This window comes from Lichenostomus cassidix, chromosome 2, assembly GCF_008360975.1.
Source record: "Lichenostomus cassidix isolate B80296 chromosome 2, HeHo_3.0, whole genome shotgun sequence".
Lineage (NCBI taxonomy): Eukaryota > Metazoa > Chordata > Aves > Passeriformes > Meliphagidae > Lichenostomus > Lichenostomus cassidix.
Window position 1 is genome coordinate 76291248 of NC_139482.1, and position 25997 is coordinate 76317244.

General features: G+C 33.9%; 1 protein-coding gene across 4 annotated transcripts in view; it reads left to right on the forward strand.

The window, feature by feature from the left end:
- Nucleotides 1-25997, forward strand: part of CDH18 (cadherin 18) — a 501292-nt gene that overhangs the window by 429621 nt on the left and 45674 nt on the right. For all 4 annotated transcript variants that reach the window (XM_085052105.1, XM_085052108.1, XM_085052106.1 and 1 more), the window contains 2 exons: nt 10610-10777; nt 22197-22384. In XM_085052105.1, the coding sequence (XP_084908231.1) occupies nt 10610-10777; nt 22197-22384 (356 nt within the window). The remainder of the gene's footprint in view (nt 1-10609; nt 10778-22196; nt 22385-25997) is intronic.

Below are 25997 nucleotides of genomic sequence, written 5' to 3' on the forward strand. Positions count from 1 at the left end.
GTCCTAGATCCAGGAAATACAGAGTTCTTTGTAGTTGTCTCTTGACTTAGATCTATTTAATTTTCAATATTTGATTTAGTTTACAATAGCTGAGTTTTAGGAAGTCAGAACTTTATTTCACACTCACACTTCTGATTTACTTAAATCTTGTCTGATAAGAAGCAGTTCTAAATTTCATGAGAGTTTCACTTGTAGAAATATAGCACTCACAAAGCTTCTCTCTGTAATTATTACATGTTGTACATTGGAGCATCACTGTGGCCTTGTAGCAGATAATGGGCTTCCCTTTTATGCAGAACTTTCTCCAGTAAGATAAGATGGTAAAAGACTCAGGACAGTCTAAAATGTAGGTTGAGAAGTAGAGGTAGAGAGATTTTAATTTCATTGCCTTTTCCTAGGAGGAGGCTAATGGCCCAAATAGGTATTCTGACCTCAAAACATTGATTCAAATATATATTTTGCTCTTTGCCTGTGATTTTGTAAATGATGTGGTATAAAGAAAATGTAATTATTATCCAGATTCTCAGGATCTGTAACAGTAACCTTGCTGATATAAGACACTCGTCCCTGATATGAGCTCCCGTCACCAGTAACACCTGCTGAGCGAAAAACTCATCAACTAGATTACTAGATTGACAACTTAGTCCTAATCGTACTAAGAAGCTTTTTGCCTAAAAATAACAGATAAGATTCTTTACTGGTGTCAATCAGCATAACTTCATTACCTTGATATGGAGTATCTGGTTTTATACAGTATAAGTCTTACGGAGGGTGGACTAGAAAAATATTTTACAGTTCCAAAGATGGCAGGTGATAATAGTTGCAATATCTACACTAGAAAAACTCCTGTCCACCCTGTTTGGGACTCCCTATTCATCCTGGTACCATGGATTTCTGCATGTTGGCTCCTGGTGCATGAGACAATTTTTTTAAATTACGTGTCAGATATGTAGTTACATGTAATTTTCTTCAGGTATGCTGTTTCATATTACTTCAGGTCATTCTAGCGATCTAGACAAAGGAGCAACACTTTCAGAGAAATGTGTGTTATAGTAGATTAAATTTAGAGCACAGACTTCCTCTACAGACATATATAAAGAAAACACTGGGTAAAAAAGTTTCTGTGTTTCATTCAATTTAAGAAGAATGCTGAAAAGAGTTCAGAATGAAAACGTATATGCTGCTCTGAATCCTTGTTTCATTCTGCCCTTATAATTATAAATTTTGTATAGCCTGTGATGTGGTGTTCAAGAACAATTAGGTCAAGAATACCAATTTAGACTGATGGTATTTAAACAAAGTGAGTGACTGAAACGTTAATAAAAAGCTTTCTTCCTTATGAACTTTCAAAAACATTCTTACTCCTCCAGTAGAGTGGGGAATCAGTTACTTTTTTATTTGTATTTATGTTCAAAAATTACAGTAACAGTATAATTTAAGGTTAGCCATGTTAAGAAAGATAGCTTTGCTTGTTGTTATTGAAAGTTTATTTTCTAATGATTGGTTTACAAGTACATTTGAATAAGTTTCAATGAACCTTCGTGTCATTATTTAGAACATGCACTTAGAACAATAATTGTCACTTTGTACCAAACTGTAAATCAAGGTGGGCTTATTATCTTTTGTCTGTATTATCCTACTGTGAATTTTTTATATGAAATGGAGAAATTAAAAATAATTTCAGAAAATTTTATGTGCTTTAGAAACAATGGACCGAGGATATTGAGGTCCACTTTTTTAAGTCATTCCAGGTCCTCAGATAGCAAGAATTTTCACAAGATAAAATGCCAGAGAAGGGGGAAAAATCTCTCTGGCACTGCTATTGATCTGTTTTCTTGCACATTTTTTATTAAGCTTATTGATGATAGATCAAGGAAGTTGAGTCTTAAGTTGGTAGGTTTTGTTATTTTCTCATAGGGAAAATTGAAACTTGAAGGTACAAAACAAAGACTGTTGTATTTTTGAGTAATTTTAAATGAGAATGGTAAAGGAAAGATGACTTTTGTTTTCCCTTTCCTTTTTTTCTTACAGAAACCAGCATGGAAGTTTGTAATATATGTTTCTTGAAATTATGGTACTTGTGATTTGATTAATAAAGTTGTATAACTTCCCTCACTGTGGGTGACAAAGTTACAACTTTTCCAGGACAAATAACAAAATGTATGCAGAGTTATTCCTAAGAAAGTCTTGTGCCAGTAAGAGTTTGTAAGAGTCAGGGCTAGTATTTTCATATTTGTGATTTGTCTAAATTCAGAATAATTTCAAATGCAGACAATGCTTTTTTTCTGGTCAAGAGGTGTTCAATGCTAATATGTAGAGCAGAAGCCGAGCATTTTGTTGAATAATGTATTCATTCAAATTAGAAAGAGAAACAGCTGTATAAAATTGAGTTGTGTCATATTTTATGTTTTGTGTGACCTTATTGTTAAGTTTTTAAATTTATTGTAGTGAGAGAGTGCCTCTTTTCAACAAGCTACACCAGTAATTTAGTAACCCAGTAATCATTTTCTTGATAGCAGTGTACTGTAACAAATGAATAACAAAGACTTCTGTTTTCAGCCAAATGTAAGATTTATTGTACTTCCAGGTAGAGATTTATCTTTTCTCTGACTAGATCGATACCTGACTTTCAGATCAATAATTCCTGATTGAATCTCAACAGAAGTCAGCAGCTACCTCTTATGTCACCTAATACACAAAGATTTTGTGGATGTTGAGTCTAAGAAAGAAAACAACATTTGTGAATCATGTATCAGCTTCTTTCTAATAAGATTCCTTTACATTTTATTTATATGCCACCATCATTTTTGTGTGCATCAGTAAATTTTGAAAATTGTGGTTCACCTAAAGCTACCACAGACACATTTTCAGTGTTCTGAAAATATCTGTTTGTTATCTGCCATGGTTCCTTAGTCAGCCTTCTGTTTGTCCAGAGTACAGTTCTTAGAAATTTTTTCTCTTATGCAGAGTTGGAACTAATATTTTTTATTGTGTGAACAGATTAGGATTTTTGTGTAAGTACTGAGGTTTCAAAGGATTTATAAATTTTTTGTTCATTAATTTTACTTTTCCAGAAAATATGATAATATTTTGCTTCTAGAATTTTTCTTTCAAGGACCTATAACAAAACCAATTACTCATATTTTTAAAGTAGTTGTTATATCATATATAAATGTTTATATATATATGTGTATATATATATATGCACACTGATACTTTAAATCTAACACTGAAGAACTTTCCAGAATTAAGACTTTTATTTTTGTTGATCGTATTCTGCAGGTTCTTGAATTTAATAGTTTATCTTTAAACAGATATTAACTGGCATGACCACTGTCATAACATCAAGCAGAATTGGTTTCCTTATAATCCAGGTACCTGGGATACATGGAGAAAATGGTTCACATTTCCATATTGACACCAGTCTCACTGTATTTCATTCACACTTTGCAAATAAGTGTACTGAAGTGCTCAGTAAGATTGCACTCTAAGTGACTTATAGAAATTATATATTATGCTATACCATTGTAACATCCTTGACATGTCATGCAGGGGTCAGTGAAGCATCACAGTTCAGTAGAATTCTTGGGGGTGCGTAGGGAGTAAGGGTCACAGGGAGACAAGAACAAAACCACTGTGCAAATGCTTGGTCTGTTGGCTAAGCAAGTTTTCTTACTAAAAGATAATCTGAATTGTATGTCTTGACCTTGTCAGTCAGTTGTTATTAAATTATTCAGCACATGAAATTTTGTCCAGATGTGGAATCTTTTCAAGTCTGTATGTTGAATTTTTTTTTTTTGGTTAGTTGGACACCACTTTGAACCTATTTGAAAAGGGGGAATTTGTGCTTATAGTCATTGTCTCTCTTCTTGACCTCTTATCAAGATGATCTACTTTGAAAAGAAACTATTATAATATTCATCATGTTGGACAACTGTGTTAATTATCTCCAATTATTTAGACACATTATTATGTACTTACTAACGAAAAAAGTTTAATTTGCATAAATGCCTAATTTACCAATAGTAGATGGGAAATATGAAGTAAAGTCTGTGGCTTCATCCTTATTTTCTTTTCTTATGAAGGAAATAATAAGGAGCTTTGGATTATGACTGAAATATTAGCAGCTTTAACCTTCAACTGTCTCTTCTTTCATCATTTTCATTCAAGCTATAGATTAAATACATTTTTGTGTGGGCCAGAAGGTATGTGACATTGCAAGAAGAAATTTTCAATACTAGCAGTCTATTCTATTTAAAGAGAGCAATATTTCCAAGCTTGTGAATATAAGTAGTTTCCAGATATTTTTAAGCTCTCTCTTGTCAAATGTGATTTCCTTTGAGAAGACTCATGTACTTAATTCCCATCTGCTATGTTCAGAGGTTACTGAATGCATCCCCTTTTTACTTAATTGTTTTGTTTGTCACGTGTCATTAGGTTTTTCCTCCTCACCAAGGATTAAATACACCTGTAAGAACTTTATAGCTGAAGAAATTGCACTTAGTGAGTAATTTCATCTCTTCCAGCATTCTTTGCCCTTGCCTCCACAGTGACATCATTTGCTTGGTTCCTCTGCTTGCATACCTGACAAGTAAACTGTTGTTGAGAAGTCCTCAATATCTAAATGGCATTTAAATATATGTTAGTCCCTTATATCTGTGTCTAGGTATGTTTCATAGCTATCTTGGCCTAATATTTTATTTTATTATACAACCTGCAGTCCCTTATTACCATCTTTGACCAAACAATTATTCTGTTCCACTCCCTTGGGGTACAGATGCTTTTTTGCTTTTTAAATATATTTTTAATTGAATTCTCAAAAAATACATTTTCAACAGAGCAGTAGCATCATACTTCTGCAGGTTTTATCTGATATGCATGTCTACTGCATTAACAGAACACATCAGAGTTTGAGCACTGTATTGTTCAAGATGGAGAATCTGCCCATTTAGCCCTTTTTAGGAGATTTGCTTGAAAGAATGCTTATCTCTACTTTTATGTCTGAAAAATCATTGTAACTTATTGCAATTTGTACTTCAAAAACTACTTGCTCATTTTCAGGACTTAATATATTGATAAATAGTTTCTGAGGAATTAACCCTTTTTTGAAGTGTTTTCAGAATCTACACATCACAAAAAAAAAAAAAAAGGCAGAATTGCTGGTCTTCTTCACCCTGAAATGTTGACCCTTTTAGGAACAGAATTACATTAGTGGAGAACTATGATTGTTGTCCAGCCTCAAATCTAGTAAGGGTAGTAGATTCTCCCTGAAATAAGCAGATAAGCAAGTTTACAGAACATAAATGTTTGTCAGTTTTCTGAAAGGCCAAGCAAAATAATTTTGGCAGAGAGTAAAAAAGAGAAATAGAGGACCTGAGAAAGAATTTAAGCAATAATAATTAAAAAAAAAAAAAAAAGGAATAGCAATAATGCCTTTCCATGTGTTTTTCTGGAAAATAACCCATGCTAAACAAACCTGACTTCTTTGTTTTATGAAATGGCAGGCTATATTGAAAGAGCTAATTGCCATGCCACATGGAATTTTAGTTAAATAGATAGCAATTAGCAGTAGCAACAAAGCACATATAAAATAGTGGCTACCTGGGAAGTAAAAAAAAATATGATCAAGACAGAATTGTCATGAAAGGAAGAGACTCTGTCAGGGCTCTACAGGGATCACTGTAAGACCAACTCTATTCAACTGCTTTCTGTGTGGATTAAAAGTAAACCATTTATAAATTTTTGGATGACTATTTCTAGAGGAGATATCCCTTTGATTACAACCCTTGCATACTGCAGATTAGAGTTTATTGTCTTCTTTCTGGGAGGTGTCACAGAAGCAATTTCTTTATCAATTTGATTGTGATTTGCACTACAAAATCATGGGGAGGAGCTGTGATTACATTTAGTATCCATGCAATTGCCACATAAATTGGTGTATTTTCCACTCAGTTAATGAAGCTTTATTTAGATTTCTAAATTTAGGAGGCATCAGCGTAAGACTTTTTTAATTTTTTAATTTCCGTCTGTAGCTCACAGAGATTTTAGAGAAGGCTAAATTTACTACTAGTAATTTAAATAGATTTTTTTCTCCTCGGGGTATTCATTGTAATACAATCATTCTGGTTAATCCCCTCCCCTTATTTTAATACAAAATGAGTGCTATTCTAACCTATTTCTTTAAAAATTTACTATTTTCCTTTTAAAATAAAATATTTTTCAGTAATTTTTATTTTTAGCAGTTGTCCTTGGATTAACGTTGGATTAATGTATTTAATTTCAATGCTAATTTTCTTTAAGAAAGGATATACTATCCTTCAGTATTATAATAATGACCAGAGAAGAAATTTGACCACTAACTGTCATTTCTATAGTGCTATGACTTTCATCCATGAAGTATCTAGGGATGTCCCTGTAAAGGAGCAAAATGTTAGTAATATAAAGCAGATCTGACTCAAAGGCCTAGACTAAAATCGTCTTTATTATAGAAGTATTCAGCATGTGGATTATGACCATAAGCTTTATACTGAAGATTTCTGTTTACTGTCATCATTTGACTTAAATCACAAATCCAAGTCAAAGTCTATTGGGCGTTCTAAATTTGAAGTTAATTTTGAAATTTTAAGAAAAAAAAGTATCTGCTGACTTGTTCAGTATCTGTCTTAAAGTGGAAAAGTTGTTTTTCTTTCTCTTTCAAGATAGAATAGTATGAGAATTTGAAATGTGTTTTAATCTATATAATATGTTCAGAATATTAAGTTACAATAAAATAAGCTAAATTCATACCCTAGAAAAAAACAGTGATAAAAACAGTGCTTTTATTACAAAAGTAAAAATAATAATAATGAAATTACCATGTGCAACAGTTCAAATCCCTCAGTAAATTGTAAACCCCCACATTTAGTGAGCTGCTAAATTGATATTTAAAATTACATAAATCATGGCTATGATCATGGCAAGACAGATATGTAAGAAACTATAATATGGGGTATGTAATGTGACCTATTGACCCTTCATTAAATCTCTAGAGACCACACTCATGTTCCAATAACAGAATGAAATTTTCCAATCAAAAAATACTTGTGCATGACAAAATAGCTTTCCATTAAAGTGGAGTTATGTGCTTGTTTTCTTTTTGTTTTCCATGCTAGATAGAAAACATTTCAGCTCAAAGTATTAAAATGGACCCTGTTTCATTTTGGGGCAGTTCCCTTCAGACATCATGCAGGAGTAGGCTGTAAAATAAAGATTACTAAAATTCTGCAGTGGTTACAGAATCTGAATGAATTCTTATTTTGTCTAAGTTATAAGATAAATTCTTTCAAGTGTACCAGACTGGTAGGTAAGTACCTAGTTAAATGCTTGGGTGAATGCATAGCTATGCATCTGGCTGTGGCAGACATTTTCTTAGTATTAACCTGCACTTGAATAAAAAAGTCTTGATTTTTACAGTCTCAGTTACAGTCGATCCTTGTGTTGTAGCTTTTCTTTTATGTAAGTTAAATGGTTCTTCACAGAATGCTAAAAAAGACAACATAACACATTGTCAGATGCTGCAGAGCCTAGAGGTATCTTTAAGAAAACTTGGTAAAAAAAAAAAAAGGTATTGACTGCAATTCAGTAACAGGAATGCAGAGAGACTGAGTAGAGAGGGAAGTAAAACTTGCCAATATAAAGTTATTTTCAGGGCTTTCTCAAATCCAAAGGTGTTGGGTAAAAGGAAAGAGGAGGAGCTATCCACAATGGTAGATATATCAATCTTTCATCTCAGTGTTCTTTTTTCTCAGTTTTATCTGATGCTTTGAGGATAAATGCAGGACCATCAAGAAGAAATTTCTTGATTGCAGAAAGTTGTGATGAACTGTCAGAACAGAAAAAGAAGTTTATGTCGCTATGGGCGAGAGCAAGAAGAGCATAATCAAATTTAATATCATTATGCAGTAAAACCACTTATAAGAAATATTGTTTAGTTGTAGTCAGTCCTGTGAGTAGCAGGGAGTAGGACTTGATCCTTATTGGTCCTATTCAAATGAAGATATGCCATGGTTCTACAGTAATTCTGGTCTCATTAATTTAGAAATGTCACTGGAGAAAAATGCCCAAGGTTTGTTAGTCAGTTACAGATTAATCAATGTCACGTATTCTGTACAAAAAATAAACACGTTGCAATTTCAAAAGGTGGTATTAAAGTCTTAATTGCAAAGTAAGGATGTTTCTCATCATACATGGTGAAGAAAGATAAATTCAAATTAGAAAATGTGCTTTCCAAAACTGTAGCAACTGTTACACACACACATATAAAAGAGAAAAAAAAAAGAAAGAAGAAAAAAAATTAAAAACCCTACTAAAACTGGTGTCCTTCAGAGGTGAGTAAGCCTAGAAGAGAAGTTAGAAGAAAATTTGTGTCTGAGAGAAACTTCCATGTGGGAAAAAAACAAGTTTCATAATTTTAAGATGGAAAATAGGTAAGACTGTTTGTGAGGGCAGAGGTCCAGAGCTGTGTGTTCTTCTTAACTCTCATCCAAGAGATTCACCCTTACATATTTTGTATTTGGGTTTTGACACAGCAGTCAAAATTCTGTAAAAATTCTTCACTTAATACCAGAAATAGGATGGGGTGTACCTGTAATGACGTCTACATCTTGCTTTTTAAATTTTCTTGCTTTCCTTTCCTACTAAAGATGAATAAATACTGAAGGCATAGCTGAAAAGTACTCAGTTAACAGGGTCACAGTGCTGCCTAACAAATATGAGGCAAAATTAGGGCTGTGTTTAAATTTAAAAAAGCTGTGACAGCTTTCTTTTTCAGGGTTTTTTTTTTTTTTTTTTTGGTAACTGTTTTAGTCAGGGAAATATCTTTCTTGAGATTAACTTCCTGTCTTCTTGTGGGATGTATAGGAATGCCTGCCAACCATGCAGAAAATGCTCAGGGGCAATTCCTACTTTAAAAGAAACTGCTGGAGCATTTAATATTTTCTTAGTGAAAAAGGCAATTTCTCCTTTCACATTTTGGGACCATTAGTGAAACTTGAGATTATGTATGATGTTAGTGCTGTACTGCCAGAACAGTTGGTGGAGCTGCTAGTGACAAGGACAGAGCATTAGGGTCCTCACCATAGTCACAAACCTCATACTAATTATATGATTTCAGGATGTATAAATGCATATGCGACCCAGGAAAGATAGGGAATTAAATCTTCCCTTACTTCCTGCCTTCAGCCCATCAAAACTTTAAAACAAGTTTTATTATTCTAAACTTTGCATACAAGGCTTTGAAATTAAAACCTGCCCAATTTAATGTACTAAGTTGTCAGAAGAGAGGAATTTGCTGTGAGAGAGATCAAATGATTAGTCTTTATTAGTCATTCACAAATCTTTATTAACTATCTACAAGCATTGATTCAGTATCATACTCTTTGAAGCAAAATAAAAAAAAAAAAAGAGGAAAATAATGGAAAGGAAGTAAAAAATTCAGAGGAATTTCTGTTTAAATTATTTAAAAATGCAAGTGGCTAGTACTAGTGAGGATAGTATAGATGACATATGTTCTGCTATGTAACATTTGGTCTGTTACAAATTTAAATGGAAGGTTATTTTAAAAAATCCTGTACTTCTTACATACACATGCATAAGCATGATACATTTGGTTTCAAAGTAAAAAACTAAAGAAATTCATTTGAAAAAGTCTAAGCAGGACATTCTCAATTCTAATAATTTTTCATATTCCTATTTATGACTAAAATGAATTTTCAGAAGAGTAGTACCAGATTTTGTGACCCACATTTATTTTGATGAAAATGCATATTTGAGTTATACCAGTTCCTTTCCTCTAAATGACTCTGTAAATTTCCGTTTCTAAATTTATAGAGTGTAGAAGTTGTGGTTATTTTCAATATATCATGTGGCAATTTCTGAGACAAAGGTCTGTTTCAAATTATATCATTTTAAGGAAAAAAGCACTGATGAACTAAACCAGACTCGTATACTATATTTAACCAGTTTGTCCAAAATCTACACTTCTGATGGAAAGTAACTTACAGTGCAGGACTGTGTTAAAATAATTCTAAAACTTCACAGATGCTTAGGAAAAAATCCTTTGTGGATAGATCTCTTATTTGTGAGTGATTTGCTTTCAGAACAGAATTGAAACAATGGTATAAGCTACATGAAAAATGCCATTTTGCATGTAATAATGGATAAATAGTTTCATAAAAAAATGCAAAGAAAGTAATCTTAAAATACAAGGAAAAAATGCTCTGGAAACCACTATTTACATCAACTGAAACTGTGGGGATCAAAAAGTTTGAGAATCATGCTGTACAGAAAGTTGACCAGAAGAGCAAGGCTCTGCTTAAGATTCTTTGCATTAGTAACTATTACATGATTAAAAGTTACCCAGAAGTAACATCTTATCATGCTATGGTATGTTAGTTGTGTGGTTATATATATATATATATATATATATATATATATATATATATATCACAAACAACTAGAAACAACTTAGCTCCACCTTTCCTTAAAAGAAAGGTTTTGCCCAGCCTTTGCTCTTGTTTGAACAAGCTAATCCTGATCTTTTGTTTGTCTGTTTGTTTTCTTTCCCTCACAGGAGTCATCAGGACTGCCTTGCACAACATGGACAGGGAAGCCAGAGAGCATTATTCCGTTGTCATTCAAGCCAAAGATATGGCTGGGCAGGTCGGAGGGCTGTCAGGGTCAACAACTGTAAATATCACACTCACAGATGTCAACGACAATCCACCCAGGTTTCCTCAGAGTATGTACAATTTCAACATATAACTGATTTGAAAATCATGTTGATTTTCAGTGAAGTAAGAAGCTATTAGTGAAATCCAATTAGTGGTAAAATTCATGGGGAAAAGGCAGTTTGGGAAGCATTTGGGTTCAACAATATTTTTTAATTTTCCAGTGTTTACAGGTAAAGCACAGAGATGGCATAGCTAAAATACTGAAACCAGAAAAGATTTCTTTCAGTTAAACACTGAATAATAGAGGGATGAGTTACAAAGGTGTACTGTTCTCATATATGGGTTATTCTCCAGCCCTTGTTAAATGCATTTTTCAATAGCTGTGTGATTTTGATCCCATGAAGGAATGATGATGTTCCTATGGTAGAAAACAGCAAAAGGCAATGCATTAAAATATTTAATCCAACATGCCTTTGGCTGCTTCCATATGCATCTATCAATTTTTTTTCTTCTGTTTCTTTCTCTATACTCATCTAAACTGTTGAGATCAATTATTACATTTTGAATGGTCAAAATCTAAGATGTGTCTCACTAGTGCTGAGCAATATTGGAGTGTGACTTTATTATAGTTAAATGAATTGCTGGCTGATGTCAAACAATATTATCACATGCATATATGAAGAGTAAATAACAGAATATCTTTATAAGACCACTAACAGGAAGTTAATTTCTACCCAGTTCATTGGGTTCACATTGATCTGACACAGTAGCTGGGAATTTGTAGGAATTCTGAATTTAGTTGACAATTTATTTAAAAATCTGCTGGAATGTAAATGCATTTTCTCTGCATACTGGCTCAAGGCCAACAAGAATATTGTAATCTGGTCTCAGACATTGTGTGAGCTGTTGTAGAACATAATAGACTGGTATCTATAGGCACATCCACTAGGAAATGCATTAAGCTGTTTGAATTAGAAGATTTACAAACAATAGTAGAGATCACAAGGCTCCAGGGAAAAACAAAGCTCCCTGGCAATACGCATTATATAAAATCTGGTCAAACAGTAAGTAAGCTTATTAAGAGTGTTGTAGAAATGAGTATTTTTTCTGTGTCTCACAAAGACATAAAAACATAAAGCTTTTGAAACACACCCTTAAAAAAATATATGTAGTTTTATGTCCCACAAAATTTTCCTTGCATCCATCATTCTATTTCATACTTCCTAACTATTAGAAAGGCAAAAGGTAAGGCCTATTGTTGAACAAGGGCTAAATTAAAAAGAAGGAATGTCCTAAGTTTCCTGCAAACCCAGTGGTCACAGGAATGGATCCCTACCTATCAGGTTTCATGAATTGGCCTCTTATTTTGAGTGGAAGGTTTTAGATATCAAACTGGCTGGCAGGCAGAAATGTACGTTGACATATGCATTTCTTTATCTGTATTAATATTTTTTCAGAAATCAAAGAAATTTAAAATGTTCATGTTATAATTTATACATTTTAAGGGATTCTAATAACATTGAAAATGACAAAACATTTCACATTTAATGAAAACATTATTTAGGGCAGAATAAAATTGTATTTTAGTATTTATTCTTTATAACAAAATACGTTATTTCTAGAACAAGTCTTGTAGAATACAAACATTTGCTTTCTTTTCTTACAGAAGATTCCCATACCACAGTTACCACTGACATTGTTTCTTTACTCCTTTGCAAGAACTGTATTTTAAACCCCTTGCAAAAGAGCAGTAGCTACATGTTAGTAATAGAGAATGAAAATGCAGTTCATCTTAAAAAGGCCGTTTTACCATCATGAACTATATACATGAGTCCTGCACTAAAAGAAATAACTTCATTGTTTATTTTTCTTCTGTTTCCTTTGTGTGCCATGATTTTCAGTTAAATTTCTCTCCAATTTCCTTATTAGACGGAATGCTAAATGAGACTTACTGAGGCTTGTCACATTCAGACTTGAATTCAAGGGAAGTGCTAACCAAAACTGCCTATATCGAGTGTATAACCCTTGGGACAGGCTGAGCCTCAGCTAAACCACAGACTTTCTTTTGGTTAGTTTCCTTTTCTCCGTTACCATACTTGTGAGTTTTGAATCTGATTCTAACTGTATAAATACCTTACTTGAGAACGTGCTGGGAAGTATATCTGATTGATGCTGTTATTATTTGTTTTATTTATAAATATATTTTTGTATATATTTAAAAGATGGTACCTTTCTGGCTTCAGTAGATTAGTGTTGATTAGGCATGCAATATGAAGTAAGATAAGCAGGATTTTTTCCCCCTTAAGGAACACTTTAAAACCATATTTAAAACTTAGAAATAAAGGTTGTAAATATATCTGCTTTAAAGGCTTTATTATGCTTTTCTCTGTACTCACTCTAAATAGAGCTGACTTTCTTTCAAAGAAATTCAAAACATAAGAGCTATAGTTTTCCAAAATACAAAAAAATCTAGAAGGAATAATATGAAATAAGTCTGCATAATTTTATCAGTCTGACTTCTGGTATGGGAAACATAGCTGAAAAAATCTGATTGCAGAACTGTAGTATGTCTCAGAAGTAAGCAAGGGGTTGTGAATTCAGCAGGAGAATAGCTTGAAACCTCAAATACATTTGACTTATCAATTACTTCAGTGCATCTTGTATAATACTGATTTTTTTAAATTCATCATCATAAATTTAGTTTTTTTTAGAGAGACAAGTAATAAACAATTTATTTAATGTAAGCTGATAGACAGTGCTCTGCATGTGGAAGATTTTTGCATCTCTCAGTTCTTGTTAGTTTTACCACTGATGGATCCATGTGGTTGATGACTGAGAGCCCTAATTTCATAGTCATAAATTTATTTCATAGTCATAAATTTATTTCATAATTTGATAGAAGATATTCCATCTTCAGATGACACTGTTATCAGTCTTGAGTTACATCAGAATGTTCTGTACATTTTTTTTTCATACATTCTCTCTGGTGTTGCTTAAGATGAATAAATTCTCTGTGTTTTGCTTTGTTTAGTATGAAGAGATTGTGATAGCATCAACATCATCACTCTAGGCAGTTGCTTCCACTGACATGTTTTGTACATCAAGTGCTAATGATTACATTCTGTCCAGTGTGTAGATCTGTAGTTTTTGTGTCTAGACTCTAATTTGTAGATTTGAGTTTTTGATACATCTAGCTCTGTTCCTTGGGACAAAGCAGAATTTAAATACAAGTCACGACTTAAATAATTTTTTTATAAAGCTTGATTGTTGAGGCATGATAGTTTCATGGCAGTATGTAAACATAATGTGAAATCATGGATATGCACAGTTAGTTTGGCCTCTCTTTTTACAATATCATTTTCTGAAAAGTATACAACCATGTTTAAATAGGAAGATGCTCCTGTTAGCTCTGAAAAACTCTGTTCAGTGCTAGTAAGGTGTCTACTATCTGGCCTTGTTAATATAACTCATTAGCTAATTAAGTGCAAAAGTGTCTGCTTCTCATTTTCTTTTGAAACTCTTACTCCTATGTGGTCCTTTCTGAATCCCCAGTTCCATGTAGTACATCCACTTCTCATGAATTCCATACACAACCATCAGCACCCTCTCACTCACCAGTGCCATGTGCTGCAGACTGTCCTGTCCTACCTGGTGACTAGTCCAGGGCTATCTGCCTTCTCTTTTAGCACCTGGCTCCTAACAAATGTGATGAGGAAAGCAAAATTTTCTCTGATTCCTTTTTAGCAGGACTTTCTCCTTTTTTCATCCAGTAATTGCTGAGAGGCTTGTAGACTACGCTTTAGGTCTCTGTGCTTGTGATAGATTTGCATGACATTGGACAAGAGTTAAAAGTTACTGGAGACTATTGTGTTAAAATGATTACAGAAGTTTTGTGTCCTCAGGAAGCTCAGATTTTAAATAACAGGATAGGATAACTAGTTTCACTTAAGATTGCTGACATCTGATCAGCTGTATCTTTTTAAAATTAGATGTTTTCCACATCTAGTTTAATGTAGATCCTGTTCATTGTGCCATTTATGGGCTCAAGCCCAGATGAACCTAATGTAGTTCAAGAAGTCCAAATGCAAAATCTGCACCTGGGTCAGAGCAATCTGAGACATGAATGCAGTGTGGGAGAAGAACTCAGTGAGAGCACCTCTGTGGAGAAGGACATGGAGGTTCTGGTGGGTGAAAGGTTGGACATGAACAGTCAATGTGCACTTGCAGCCCAGAAAGCAAACTGGGCTGCATCAAGATTTGTATCCAACAGGTCAAGGGAGATGATTGTCCCACTCTGCTCCTCTCTTGTGAGGAGCTGCTTGGGGTGCTGTGTCCAGGTCTGGAGTCCTCAGCACTAGAAAGATATGAGCCTGCTAGAGAGGATCCAGAGGAGGCCATGAAGGTGACCAGGTTTCTGAAGAACCTCACCAATGAAGACAATCTGAAAGAGCTTGGGTTGTCAGCCTGGAAAAGAGAAGGCTCTTGGGAGTCCTCATTGCAGCCTTTCAGTACTTAAAAAGGACTTACAAAAAAGATGGAACAACATTTTACATGGGCCAGTAATGATATCAGAAGGGGGAACATTTTTTGAACTGAGAGAGTAGCTTTAAACTATATTTCAGGAGGAAATTCTTTACCGGTAGGGCTAGTGAAGGCATTGGCGCAGGTTGCCCAGAGAAGCTTTCAATGTCCCATCCCTGGAAATGTTCAAGATCAGACTGGATGGGGCTCTGAGAACCTCGTGTAGTGAAGAGTGTCCCTGCCCATGGTAGGGGAGTTAAAACCAGATTGTCTCTAAGGTTCCTTCAACCCAATCCATTCTATGAGTCTATGATTCCACATGTTGATGACATGTGTTGATACAGCAATGATCCAGTATCCAGGGAGTAGTAGGAAGCATTTCATTCCAGAAATTATTCTACATTTAAAGTTTGCTTATTTATTAAGATTTTTTTCTTTATAATTTGATTAATATCTTTTTCATATTTCACACGCATGACTTCCTATCTGTGTGGTTATAAGATTTTCACATGATAGCTGCACAACATAATTGTGGTGCTAAAAAGTATTCTGCTTCTCACATTTCTGGAAGGTAGATATAGGTTGAATTAATTGTGGCTTTAAAGTGTGTGCTCAGGTTTCAAATTCAGTGCTCAGGTTTCAAAGTGGATGACTAGTGAGTGATGCTTCCTTTGTGAGTACAGTTAGTGTTCAGTATACTGATTTTCTGCTTTTACAGGGAATTATCACAAGGGCCCTGACATCTTTTTTTCTTTTTTTTTTTTTTTGAAAATGGCTAAAGTGTCACATCAGATGCTGAATGAGGGGCAGCAAATTTCTGTCAGTTTTCAGAAACTTCCTCCTGTATGTCATAGCCCAAAGCAACGACAAAGGGGAGAAGCTGCTATTGTGTGCCTGTATTACTTGGTGATGATGTCAGTTGTGAACATCATCAGGGAAGTATATTGGGGCTTGATTCTCTAGAAGTGTTTAGAATCACCTGCTTAGCAAGGGTGCTGCACAAGGACAACAAGCTGTTTTAGAGAGTGGTGAAAGAGGCAAGCCTTGCTGATCTGAGTGATTATCTAAAATTTCTCTCATGTTGTATCTTTCTAATATCCTAGAATCAGTCATTCATCTATGGTATGCCTTGGATATTTGAGATGAGAAACACATTACTTGAGAGACAATGATGTTCAGTAAGTACAAAAGGGAGTTAAGACATATGAAATAAGAGTATATGTACATTGAGTGCATACTTCCATAGACTGGAAAATGTTATCTAAAGAGATTTGTTATCTAAAGAGATTTTTTTTTATTTATTACTGAAATCTGATGAGTTATTTAATTGCATTTGATCACATAGCAAATCTCAAGATGTCCTGTTTCCTGAGCAGAATGATTCCCATAATCAGTTCTTTACTGTAAAATTTATTTAATTAAATGTGATAATTTTCAAGAGTATTAAATATCTTATTTTAACACTCTCCTTTAATAAGAATTAATGAAAATAGAATTTGATTAGAGAAGTTCCTATGGAATTCAGATATTACAGGAAGTTTGATAGGGGAAAAATATATTTGTATAAAAGATTAAATATTTATTATAAATATGTGTTCTACATACTGAGTTTTAGCACCAGCTAGGTGCATCAGCTTTAGTCATAAGAGTACCATGGAGTCTTATTTCACTTTATTGAGTATTGTCCATAAGGATTTTTGTGTACCAGATCCATTATTAATACATATATCATACATATCAAAATAATTTTGAAACACTCTAGAGAGAAAAAAAATGTGCAGGTGTTTCTTTGTTTGTTTGTTTGTTTGTTTTTCTATGGGGCTCTGGATGAGACAGTAATGGTTTTGGGAATGAGGGATTTTGTTTGTTTTTGTCTCTGAGTGGAGAATTGGGAGCAGGACCATTCAATTTTGAGGAGTGTTCTTTAGAATTCCTTAATTTTCATGTCCCTTATGAAGCTAACCCCCAATGTGATCACAGTCCTAGCTGTGCTAGTGCCAGGGAGAAGCAAGCAAACAAACAACAGAACAAATATAGTCCCAATGCAGTTTAACCCTTTTACAGCTGTTGCTGTTGCTCTCTGCCTTACCCAAGCTGCCTGATGTAGTCATGGTCCCCCTTTAAAATGCCCAATACAGCACAGCTCTAGAGACTGCTACAGATCACGCCCAACCATTAAGTTTCTCATTAGTGATTATTATGGAGTGCATATGTTGCTTTTCCCATGCTATTTGCATAGAAAATGTCTATTTGGGGATTCAATACCTACAGAAAAGCACTGAATCTGAAAACCCAGGAAATGCAGTTTTCTGCTTTTATCTATGAGCAGCATAAACATCACACTTTTTACAAGAAGCCAGAATACTTTTGGTCTCCAATATCGAAAGTTCAGTACTCTGAGGTGAGAAAGCTTTCAAGAACTTGTAGCTACTGTCTCTAAAGGCAAAGTGTCATGGAACACAAACTCACCACTGATTAAAATCTTAATCACAATCAAAACTCCTTTTTTTGCATTGAGATGTAAAAAGTAGGAGGATGGGGATGGACAAGTCTTGTTGCAGCCAAGGGAGTCTATTGCATCAAAGAAGAATGTTTAGGGTTTTTTTTTCTAAATTGACCCAAGATTGTTATGTTCTTCACACTTTCAAGGCAAGCAAATGTTTGAAGGCTTTGAGTTCTGAAGTTTGTTTTAATGTCATATTTGCAAATAAGAAATAAATTTACATGTAATTCAAATACATTTAGAAAGTGCAATAGAATTGGGGGTTTTGGCAGGGAAGAAGAATAATACCTCTTAAAAATTTCTTTCTTAGTTAATTTTATGAAAAAGTTGTTGGCATCAAAAAGAATATTCAGATCAAAAGTAGTAGATATTGACTGAACTTCTGCAATCATAAAAGTTGCTGTATTCATAAAGATGATGAATTAAAATTGGATTTATTATATTAAAAATAAGCATAGTAAAGGAAGATAACTATAATGTGACACATGTCAAAGACATACTGCGAGAAATAGTCTTCTCAAAAAAGAAATCCAGAATAATCTATTACATGTAATAAAAACAAGCAGCTCTGTGAATGAAGAATAGCTTTGTCAAAGAAAGCCACCAAGATGGAGTTTCACTTTAGTTTTATCAAATATGGCAGGCAGTATAACCTGAGATATGCTTTCATAAATTACAGGATCATAGGTTCATGTGAGACTTCAAATGGTAATCTGACCCAAAGCCCTGCTTACAGCATGTTCAGTTAGATCAAGCTGCTGAGAGCCTTGGCTGGTAAGGTGTTGAAAGGTCCTTGTCAGGTCCCTTTCTGCAAAACTGCTTTACGAGTAGCTGGCCCCAGCATATACTGATTAATTGCATTATTCCTCCCCTGCTGCCATCACTGACTGTCTGGAGGTTTGTATTAGCACATTTCTGCAGCATGTCCAGGCCCCTTTGAGCAGCAGCTCTGCCCTCCAGCGCACTGAACACTTTTCCTGAGTTGGTATTGTTCAGTATTATGCCTTTCCTCACTTCCATTGTTAAATAAGGTAATGTCTATTGTTCAAGAAGACTTTGTAATCTATGAAAGTAAGTTAAAAGTATCAACAGAACAGGATAGATTAATACATACAATAATTTTAATAATATGCTTATTGATTCTCATTAAATACTGTGATATTTTGTGAGAGGTTCAGACAGAGAAATTACTTTTCTCAGAGTAAGACACAGCATTGAAGGTTTCCTGTAGGCTAATTGAAATGAAAGTATATTTTTCTAAAGATAAATAAATTGTTTCTGTACTATAATGACAGATAAGCCATAAAGTTTATTGAAAGATGAAGTTCACATATATGAATTTGAAAAATGTTTCAATTAACATAGATTAAAGTCCTGCAAAGTGGTGTGACTATCCTGTACACTACATTGTCTGGAAAAGAGTATCAATTTCCTCATATCATGAGCAAAGTGAATGCAACTTAGTGAACGTGATAAAATTTGACAACTGAATCAACCAAGATTGTTGATCCATAAGAAACAGGGCAGCTTCCCTAGAAAAAATTAGACCACACCCAAAAGAATTTCTGCTTTACAATGGATCCTGGCAGTCTGCAATGCTGGGACTGTAGGACCAATCTGTTCAACATGGGCAGGTTTGGTGGAAAAGTTTTGCCATAGGCTGATGACACCTGATTCTCAGGGCTCCTATCTTCCCAATCAGTTGTTTGAGAGGGTTGAAACAGATTCATATATTGCAATACAGGATCATAAATTCACAGTATACATAACCTATATTTTATAGTGTCCTATCAAATTTTCTTTATCCAGTGGCCAAGGAAGCATTTGTAGAATCAGAATCACAGAATATGTTGAGTTTAAAGGGACTAATCTGAGCCATTAAGCCCCTGTGCAGAACACCCATGGAGTCACTGCATGTACCTGAGAGCTTTGTCCAAATGCATCTCAGACTCAGACTGGCTTGGTGCTGTGACCCCTTCTCTGGGGAGCCTATTCCACTGCTCAGTCGAGCCTTTAGTCAGTTCCTCTTACTAGCAATAAAGTTTACAGTGATTTAGTGTTTAACATTTCCATTTTCCTCCAGTGGCCTAAACAAATGTCTATAATATAGTTTATCTAACCCTCAGGTTGCTGAATTTTATACTCTTGTGTGTTTGGTTTTTTTAGATAGTATTTTTTGTATTTATCTATTTGGCTCATGTCTGTATGAGATATTGTCAGGCTGTCTCTATGAAACAGTGGTTAAATGTTTGTTGGGAGATATTTCTGACCTTATGATCTAAGAGTTTTTATTCTTTTAACAGTTTTCTTTTAATTCTATCTATTTTTTAAATATTTCAGTTCTACAACAACTGACAGATAATTAATGAGTCATTTCAAATATTTGTTTTGCTTGAAGTTTTAGTATTTAAGAGTCTTTGAAGCTGGTATCAGTGAAACGATTTTCTGAAACAGATGGCTAACAGAGGGTGTGATTATAAAGCAGAGTGTAGTGTCATGTAGATATATTTGAACTAGCTCAACTATTTGGAAGCCTTCAATTAGTTCACCCTATCATATGAATTACAACACATCCAAGTCCTGAAGTGGCTTGATTATATAACATATTCTTAATGGCCTTAACCTTTTCCTATACGGAAGAGCAAAAGTGTCAAAAGAACATATTTTGCATTTATTTTAACAGTAGGTAAATTTCAGAATTAATCTCATCCCATTACTGTAATTTTATGTATGAAATAAAGCAACCAGCAATATGAAAGTGTCAATTGGCATCATCTGTAAGCACAAAACATGGCAGGGCAATTACTCAGAAATTTGTGTAGGTGGCTTTTACATGCATATCAAAGAATTGCATCAAAGTATTAGCTATGAGTTTTAATTGAATTAAGTAATTATCCTGTTACATCAGTGTTGTTTTTTTTTTACATGATAAATGGTACTTTTGCTCTGCTGATATTTCTTATCTTCATTAAGATTTCCAGAATTAATAATAGCTTACATTTTTTTACTTGGAAATTTCTCTTTCCCTTTAGATTAACAAAGTTTAGTGCACTTGTTCATCCTTATCAAACCAGTGGTTGTTTACTAGTACCATGGATTAGCATTAAAAAATTCATTCAAAACCTCAGATAGGTTTAGGAACTGTTGTACAAGGAATTGGATAAATTTATTATGAAATCTTCTGTTTTCTAGCAGGTATCTATTTTAGTGATGACATCTATTCCCTTTCCAAATGCCACTTCAATCCATCCAACCAGTAGTAGGTTTTTGCCACAATTCAGGTTTAATCTCTGAGTTCAATTTAAATTTTGCTCTTCTCTTGCTACATGCTTACCAAGGCCACCTCTGCAGTTGTTCTACCTGGCTTAAACTCTGCAAACCTGTTGCTGTTGAGCCGCTAGCAGAGAAGAAGAATCTATTTTCTATCTTTTCTGTCTTTTCTGTGTTGGTGGTTAGATGGTGATGCAGACTGGGAGGCATTTGGATTGGGGTTGTTAAGGTGGGGAATGAGGATATTGTTGGTATGTGCACACCTTCTATTGGATGTGAATCCTCCTTTTCAGTTCTGGTAGATTTCAGCATCCCTGCTGTGTTATGATGGTAGCATTACTGGAGAAAACTTTTTTAAGCTGTTTTTCTGGCCTAGTTTCAGATGAAGATTGAGGTTTATGTAATGACACTATGTTTGCCACTTTTATTTCCTTGTGGCACCAGAAAACTTAGTACCTTTTACGAGATTTCATACAAAAGCATAGAGACATTTAAGAAAATTGTCTTTTAAAATGTATTACACTTACTAATTATTTACCTAACAGGTTACAAAAACCTGTTACAAAAACCTCCTGAAAGGAGGTCACAGTTGTAAAGGAAGATTTTTCTGGGCACAAATGTGCAATACTTCTTTGTATCCATTATGTTATTTCCATTTACTGTGGAGGGCAATTACAATTTTTGTGCAAAGGGTAAAATATTAAGATCTATTACATTTTTCATTAGGAAAAATGTGCGTGTTGAAAATGTTGATGCAATGTTGCAAAAATTATCGGATTTTGGGAAAAAAGAGTACCAGATTTTTCAATTCAAAAGCACTCACTTGACTATGCATTTCATTGTAATTTGGTGAAATATATATATTTTGGTTATGGAGAATATAAACTTGTAAAAATCCTGGTATGCAGTAATTTCTGTGCTATGTGATGTACAGCAATAGCTGTGAAAACTAAAATCTTACCTTAGGTAATTTGGATTTTGAATAGGGAATGAAGGCATCCCAAGTGAAACAAAATTCAGTTTTGAATTCTTTCAGGGATCTAAATACATTCACAGATTTCTTTGTCACTTCTGTATATGAAATACTCTTCCATTTGCTCAGACATCTATCGAGCAGATAATGGCTCTCCAATTTGGTTTGACTAGAAAGCGTCCAAGCTATTATGTTATTTTTTTTTTTTTTGTCCCCTCAGAACATTATCAGCTGTATGTTCCTGAGTCAGCTCAAGTTGGATCAGCAGTTGGCAAAATCAAAGCAAACGATGCAGACACTGGTTCAAATGCAGACATGAAGTACACAATTATAAATGGCGATGGCTCTGGGGTATTCTCCATATCTACTGACAAAGAAACAAGGGAAGGAATTCTTTCTCTGAAGAAGGTAAGGCACAGAAGAAGTAAAATTAGACTGAAAACTTTTCTGTTGTCCCCAAACTACTTGAATCTTGACATAAAAATTTTATCTCTGACAATAAATGAGTAATTCAGTTTTCATAGACTGTTATTCTTTGATTTACTTTCCAGCTGGTATCTGAATCATTCAGAATTGTGCTAAAGACTTAAAATGTTACTGGTCAAGGTATTACACAGGATATTTTTTATGAATTTCCTATATTTGTCCCAGTGAGTTGAGAATTGTTGTGTGGATTTGTTGTTATGGAGTCTTGTAGACATCAATTATATATATCAATTACATATCCATAGACCCTAAAAATTAAAAGTGAATATGTATTCAAAATTGCTAATACGTATTATGGACTTGATTAATGGTTGGAGGAATGAAATCCTGAGAAAATGTGAAAAAAGAGATTAAATAAAAACTACCATAAAACATGGGGTTTTTTTGTTTTTGGTTTTTTTTCTTCTGAGCAGATATGTATGTATTTAATATATTAAAAATAGTTTCTAACTAAAGGAAATATTATTTTTATAATTCATAAAGATTTTAAAAGATCTCTTCCAGCTTCTTAAAAAGCTTTAACTTAGTGTCTTTTGTAAAGGTTATATAATACCCATCTTTTTCAACCACATAAAAGTAAACTGTCTTTTTTATAGCACTAAATTGATTTCCTGATGGTCTTGTTGTAGCTAATGCCATAATCTGTTACTTCTTCTTGAAAATGAGCACTGTACTCTCACCATGGCTACTGCTCATTAACTACAACATCTATACATATTCAAAACATGAAGCAGAAAGGAAGAATTTGCAACAAAATGGAAGACACATAAAAAACTGTTAAATCACTTTTCTTATTGGTTTTGGCAGACAAACTAGCTTCACAAAAATTTGCACTATGTTTTAGAATATGACAAAAGCATATGTTGCCTGTTCTTGTACATACACCTGACAGTGGTTTAAGTAATTTTTACATCAAGACAAGAAGGAGTACATTTTGCTTAGGTGATGCTCTATTCCAGTTGAGCAGAAATTCAGCACTTGAAGTTATATAGATTTGTGTGTAATACTGTCATTATTCCCTCAGATAACTTATCCCTGTGTACAGTATAAAAATAGTGATCTTGGGTTTTTTCCTTTGTTTTTTTTTTTCTCTTTTTTTTTTACTCAGATCTTGTATGTAGTTTAATAAGTATATTACATTCTGTGTGCTGTAATTGCTTTTAATTTAGATTGGGTTTCAAGCTGAATTTTCTTATAGCCTACCCAAAAGAGATAATCTAAACTAAGAAGAGAATTGGTTCTGTTTTTCATATCAGATGTCAGTGCATTTTATAGCAGTAAAATAGAATGATACTTCTCTAGAAGAATTTACAATAGGCACATCAGAAAATCCTGAACTAATATATTATTCTGTCTAATGATCTGAGAGCTTCATCAAAATATTAGAACTTCACTTAAGTGAGATCCTGATGCAAAAATAAATTTTTTCAGTACCTCCATTTAGTCTTTTCAACACGATTGCAAAGTCTGTGAGTGTTAGATGGAATCCTTCCCAGTCTCATTCTGGGCTGACCCAAAACATCCAACACTTTTATAATATTTCGTATTGACAAACCTGTGGAGCCATTTTTCAGTCTCAAAGATCCTTCTACAAAGGGTTGATTACAAACCCTGTCATGAAGTATTTCCACTTACCTCACACATTTCCTTGTTTGGGTAGGAGACTAGAGGAAACCCAAACAAAATAGCACAGTACAAGCCATTATTCTCTGTATCCTTCAGACAAAGAATGGCCATCATGTTCCCCCTTTCTACTGATTTTCAGTAAAGTATGGTAGAACTTTCCTGACCTCAAGTCAGCAAGTAGCATTCAGGCTTCCCAGAAAAAGTGTCTAACAGCCCATGTCTCTTCCATTTTGTATAATGAGACTGGAAATGTTCAAGAAACAAATAGTTATTTCTCATAAAATTCTGTGACTCCTTTTGAGAGTCTCATGTTAGAAACACAAACCACAGTATAATGTACAGCAGCATTTTCCAGTTAGCCCTGTACCTGGTCACTTGAGCTACACTTGGCATTTTGAGTTTGGCATGAAAATCACAATAACCAGTGAACACATAGAGAAGTTATGTTGGTAATTGTCATGGAAAGGAATTATTCTTTGGGAAAATAAGAGACATGAACAAAAATTCTGTTTCGTTTATCCAAAATATAAATGTTTTACTTATTTTCTGGGGAACAGTTTTAATGGCCTTCAGTGTTGGGACCATTTTAATTAAATATAGAAATTTTTTTGCAAATCTAGAGACACAAGACAAGTCTCCCTCTCATCTTATAGCTACAGCTAATGATTGAGATGTTACAGGAAGGAAACAAACACATGAAAGCAAAAAACTACTTTGGCTATATTTTAAAAAACATCAGCTTTTTCTGATTATATGAATAGATTATTCTTGTAAAAAACCCAAAAAAGTGTTGGCATTGTCTGATTGAATAGCTAGAGAAAATAAAGTCTTGTATTACTACAAGACTTTGTGTCATTCCACATGTGTTTTCTGAGAGAAATTAATCTTCCTGTACAAATTAATCCAGTCATTTTCAGTTTAAACTTAGTTTTCCAAAAAGACATCAAAGTTACAAGTCACAGTCCCATTTTAAACTGTTTACCCTTAGAATATACATGCTGCAGAGAAATGAAAATCACTATTCAATATTTTGCTTCTCATAACAAAAAAACATCATAAAGTAATGAATTCCTGAGTTAGAATTTATAAACTTATATTTCTTTATGAATTGATTTAATTGAGTAGCATACTTAGCTCTTTTTTTCACATACAGTAATAGATTTACCAGACTATGATAAATTTCCATGTCTTTAAAAATTTTCATTTTTTACATTCAGGAAAAGGAAACAAGAGTATGTAAGGGTCACAAAAGTCTCATACTGTTAGAGTTCAGAGAATGTATTAATTGTCCTAAAGTACATGGAGGAGAAATCAAAGAACTATATAAAGTGTATATAAATCCTGACCAACTATTTTTTTTATACATCATCAGTCAAAGTTATTGTAGATTTTGTCTACAAAACACACATTGACAGTGACAAGTCATATATTGAGTTCCTCATATGTCTTGCCTAACATACTACTTTTCCACCCTTTGGGGTGACAGGAAATACCAGTTTAAACTTGAATGAAAAGGTTTTGTTAGACAGGCTGTCAGGTCCCCACAGAATTATACTGGTAATCAGTGGAATTCTGCCATGCCGTAATGTCAGTAAAAATTTTGATTCTAAAAAAAAAAAATCCATGCATATGCAACGTCTTTTAATGATATGACTGTGTTTGGAGACTGTTGGAAACAGACTACATCTGTAGTCTTTCCCTCATTCACTAGAAGGGACATCTGGTCACAAAAGTTCCTGTCTCTTGCAGTAAGTGAGCATTTTCCTGCAAAAAGTTGCTTTTTCTCAGGTGAGGATTTAAGAGATGCCCAAAAGAATTTTAATATCCCTGTTACTGTCCGTGAAACTTTTTTATTATAAATGTGAAGTTAATCTAATTCAGGATACATCAGTCTCTACCTTTTTCAGGA